This window comes from Diorhabda sublineata, chromosome 10, assembly GCF_026230105.1.
Source record: "Diorhabda sublineata isolate icDioSubl1.1 chromosome 10, icDioSubl1.1, whole genome shotgun sequence".
In the NCBI taxonomy this organism is placed as follows: domain Eukaryota; kingdom Metazoa; phylum Arthropoda; class Insecta; order Coleoptera; family Chrysomelidae; genus Diorhabda; species Diorhabda sublineata.
In genome coordinates this window covers 20,110,423-20,115,082 of record NC_079483.1, presented here as the reverse complement: position 1 = coordinate 20,115,082, position 4,660 = coordinate 20,110,423, and the positions used below count along the sequence as shown (strand labels likewise).

Genomic DNA, 4,660 nt, shown 5'->3' with positions numbered 1-4,660 from the left:
AGATATTTACGAATACCTTTTAATAAATTGATAATATTTTTGAATCGATAGCTCGATAATAGTTAAATAAACATTCAATTAGTAGGTAAAAACTATTTCAACCATTAAACATTCATTATACGAGGTATATTTGAAATGTTTCCGTTAAAAAAATAGTCCGGTCAATACAAGCTGCAACCTCGAACAAATTCCGAATATTTCGGAAACAAACTGTTATAAATGATTCAAAATATATCGTTTCAATTTTTTTTCTTTAACCTAACGATTACTGGTAACTGTGTAGAGGAGGCGGTCCCGTTATGGGCGGCAAATGATCCCCGCATCTCGGAAACAGATGCGGCACCGGCGGTAAATCGTGTTGCGTTCCGACGTGTATAATAAGACCCATTCCTATGACGATGTGGAAGAGAAAATGGCAATGGAACAACCACCAACCTAATAAAAAATAATGACGATGATTTTAAAGCTACAGGACGTTTGTTACGGGGGGTTTCTCACCTGGATTATCGGCTCTAAATCTAAATATCACATATCCGTTATTCGGTACCGCTACGGTATCTTTCGACGGAGGTAAATTGAACTGTCTGTGTAGTAGTCCCCTCCTATCCAAATCTAAGGCGTGCTTCAGGTTGATTTTCTTCACGTTTTGATCGGGGGATCTACCGATACCGATCACGTTGAAGTTATACCCGTGGAGATGGAAAGGGTGACTCAAATTCGGCGATTGTACTAGAATTTGTGATATTATTGAAAAAAGGCAACACCGGCGGTAGAATTCACTCAAATATAATCAGTTTAATACGAGGATTGTACAAAAAGTTTCCAAGATTTTTCTACTGACGTTTAATGAAAATCTTTTTTTTTTCCTATCGAAATTTTGGGGTTTAAGAAACGGGAATAAGGCGCTAGGAACTAGATCTGGCGAATACGGTGCATACTACATCAATGCGAAGTGTAATTCGTGAATAACAATTTCTTTTCGAACGACCCTGGTACATTAGTACCGTATCTTTGATTTTAATGTGTATTCCTATTCAGTTTTAAGTTCTATTTATTTAAATCTTGGAAATTCAACGAATATAATTCAATAAAAATCCAAAAAACACGAAATTTCAACGATTCGGAGGATGAGAATGAAGATGCAGAGGAATCCAATGCTATATCGGGGCCATGCAACTTTCTGGTGATTAGAAACCGTACAAATCAACCGCCAAAGAAAAATTATCGACTGTTTGTTGTTTTAATCTAGTAAAAGCGAGATAAAAACTTATTCCCAACATATTTTGGACCATAATCGTAATTTTTTTCGGAAAATGGAGACTTATTAAGACATTTGTTTGTTGATATACCTCAATAAATGTATCTATAACCAAAAAACACGAAAATTGGACGATTTTAGTGAAAGAAGTGATCTTGCAGAGGAAACCAATGCTATATCGGGGCCATGCAACTTTCTGGTGCTTGGAAACCGTAAAAATCAACCGCCAAACAAAAATTTTCGACTGTTTGTTATTTTAATATAGTAAAAGCGAGATAAAAACTTATTCCCAACATATTTTCGACCATAAACGTAAATTTTTTTCGGAAAATGGAGACTTATTACGACATTTGTTTGTTGATATACCTCAATTGATGCATCTATAACCAAAAAATACGAAAATTGGACGATTTTAGTAAAAGAAATGATCTTGCAGAGGAAACCAATGCTATATCGGGGCCATGCAACTTTCTGGTGCTTGGAAACCGTACAAATCAACCGGCAAAGAAAAATTTTCGACTGTATGTTGTTTTAATATAGTAAAAGCGAGATAAAAACTTATTCCCAACATATTTTCGACCATAAACGTAAATTTTTTTCAGAAAATGGAGACTTATTACGACATTTGTTTGTTGATATACCTCAATTGATGCATCTATAACCAAAAAATACGAAAATTGGACGATTTTAGTAAAAGAAATGATCTTGCAGAGGAAACCAATGCTATATCGGGGACAAGCAACTTTCTGGTGCTTGGAAACCGTACAAATCAACCGGCAAAGAAAAATTTTCGACTGTATGTTGTTTTAATATAGTAAAAGCGAGATAAAAACTTATTCCCACATGTTTTCGACCATAAACGTAATTTTTTTCGGAAAATGGAGACTTATTAAGACATTTGTTTGTTGATATACCTCAATAAATGCATCTATAACCAAAAAACACGAAAACTGGACGATTTTAGTAAAAGAAATGATCTTGCAGAGGAAACCAATGCTATATCGGGGCCATGCAACTTTCTGGTGCTTGGAAACCGTAAAAATCAACCGCCAAACAAAAATTTTCGACTGTTTGTTGTTTTAATCTAGTAAAAGGGAGATAAAAACTTATTCCCAACATATTTTCGACCATAAACGTAAATTTTTTTCGGAAAATGGAGACTTATTACGACATTTGTTTGTTGATATACCTCAATAAATGTATCTATAACCAAAAAACACGAAAACTGGACGATTTTAGTAAAAGAAATGATCTTGCAGAGGAAACCAATGCTATATCGGGGCCAAGCAACTTTCTGGTGCTTGGAAACCGTACAAATCAACCGCCAAAGAAAAATTTTCGACTGTTAATGTAGTCAGGAGACGTTTCCATATTATCTCCCAGTTTATAACCATTAATTTTCATTGGAAATTGAAAGTTTATAATGAAAATACACATTTTATTGAATTTGTACGTACCTTCATCAACTAAAACTACTTCTACGATGGCATTAAGTGGAATATCAACGTTATGGACGCATTGGCAATCCTTCCCGCAGTTAACAGGACGATTGTCCCCGTTACAAAACAGATCCTGATCCAGATCGTCCAATTGGGACAGCGGAGGAGCCGGTGGTAGTATCAGAGATATCTCATCAATCAAACTTATGACGTGATCACCCGTGGGGGCGGCTGATATCCAAAAAAAAATCGATTAGACATTTTCCAAGTTGTTCAGTTCGACGACTCACCTAAGAATCTGTTGTACGTGTGAGGTTTGAAAAGTTCGTCGGGCTTGTAGAAAAGGAAACGGAAAGGTAAAAATATTTTGACGTCTGGACGTTCCTGTAGTATCGCTTTGTCTACTTTTTTCGCGTTTTTTAGCTGACTCACGCATACGGCGTCTCTTCTCGGTTTATTACAGATCGCATCTAAGGGGTTCAGTATCTGTGAAATATCACGTGATAAATTTTTTTCCAAGTGTTGATATCTTATGATATCTTATGAATTTTTTTTTAACACACTGTACATTTACAAAATAATTAAGTAAATAGAAAAGAAGAAATCCCACATTTATTTGCGTGGTTCTAAATTCCTCAACCAAAATTGATAATATACAAAAGGGTTTAACGATGAGACTGACTAATTTCATGTTTAGCTTGTTATACAAAGATATGAAATTCGGTTAGGACGAGAGATTAAGCAGAATATTGAGACAATAAAATGTGGCTGACTAATTTCATGTTTAGTTTGTTATACCATGAGATGAGATTCGTTTTAGTGCGGGAGATTAAGCAAAATATCAACACTACTAATTGAGGCTGACTAATTTCATGCTAAGCTTGTTATACCATGAGATGAGATTCGTTTTAGTGCGGGAGATTAAGCAAAATATCAACACTACTAATTGAGGCTGACTAATTTCATGTTTAGCTTGTTATACCATGAGATGAGATTCGTTTTAGTGCGGGAGATTAAGCAAAATATTAACACTACTAATTAAGGCTGACTAATTTCATGTTTAGCTTGTTATACCATGAGATGAAATTCGTTTTAGTACGGGAGATTAAGCAAAATATCAACACTACTAATTGAGGCTGACTAATTTCATGTTTAGCTTGTTATACCATGAGATGAGATTCGTTTTAGTGCGGGAGATTAAGCAAAATATCAACACTACTAACTGAGGCTGACTAATTTCATGTTTAGCTTGTTATACCATGAGATGAGATTCGTTTTAGTACGGGAGATTAAGCAAAATATCAACACAATAAAACGAGACTGTCTAATTTCATGTTTAGCTTGTTATACAAAGATATGAAATTCGGTTAGGACGAGAGATTAAGCAGAATATTGAGACAATAAAATGTGGGTGACTAATTTCATGTTTAGTTTGTTAGACTACTAGTGGAAATTTGTTTTAGTACGGGAGATTAAGCAGAATATCAACACTACTAACTGAGGCTGACTAATTTCATGTTTAGCTTGTTATACCATGAGATGAAATTTGTTTTAGTACGGGAGATTAAGCAAAATATCAACACAATAAAACGAGACTGACTAATTTCATGTTTAGCTTGTTATACAAAGATATGAAATTCGGTTAGGACGAGAGATTAAGCAAAATATTGAGACAATAAAATGTGGCTGACTAATTTCATGTTTAGTTTGTTAGACTACTAGTGGAAATTTGTTTTAGTTCCGGAGATTAAGCAGAATATCAACACTACTAACTGAGGCTGACTAATTTCATGTTTAGCTTGTTATACCATGAGATGAGATTCGTTTTAGTACGTTTTGAGTCCTTATATCTCGAAAACGGGGGGTTGAGGGAACAAAGTATTCCTATTTTTTTATAGATTATTTTGTGATCAATAATTTACATCTTAAGTAATTTCATGATAAAACTTACCGTTTTCCTAAA

General features: G+C 34.5%; 1 protein-coding gene across 1 annotated transcript; it reads right to left on the bottom strand.

The window, feature by feature from the left end:
- Positions 1-265: 265 nt before the first annotated feature.
- Positions 266-3,388, bottom strand: LOC130449873 (uncharacterized). The gene is made up of 5 exons (XM_056787918.1): positions 3,308-3,388; positions 2,988-3,183; positions 2,716-2,928; positions 499-729; positions 266-435 (listed from the first exon to the last, which is right to left on the bottom strand). Exons 1-5 carry the CDS (start codon positions 3,386-3,388, stop codon positions 266-268), a joined length of 891 nt encoding a protein of 296 aa, XP_056643896.1.
- Positions 3,389-4,660: the final 1,272 nt, after the last annotated feature.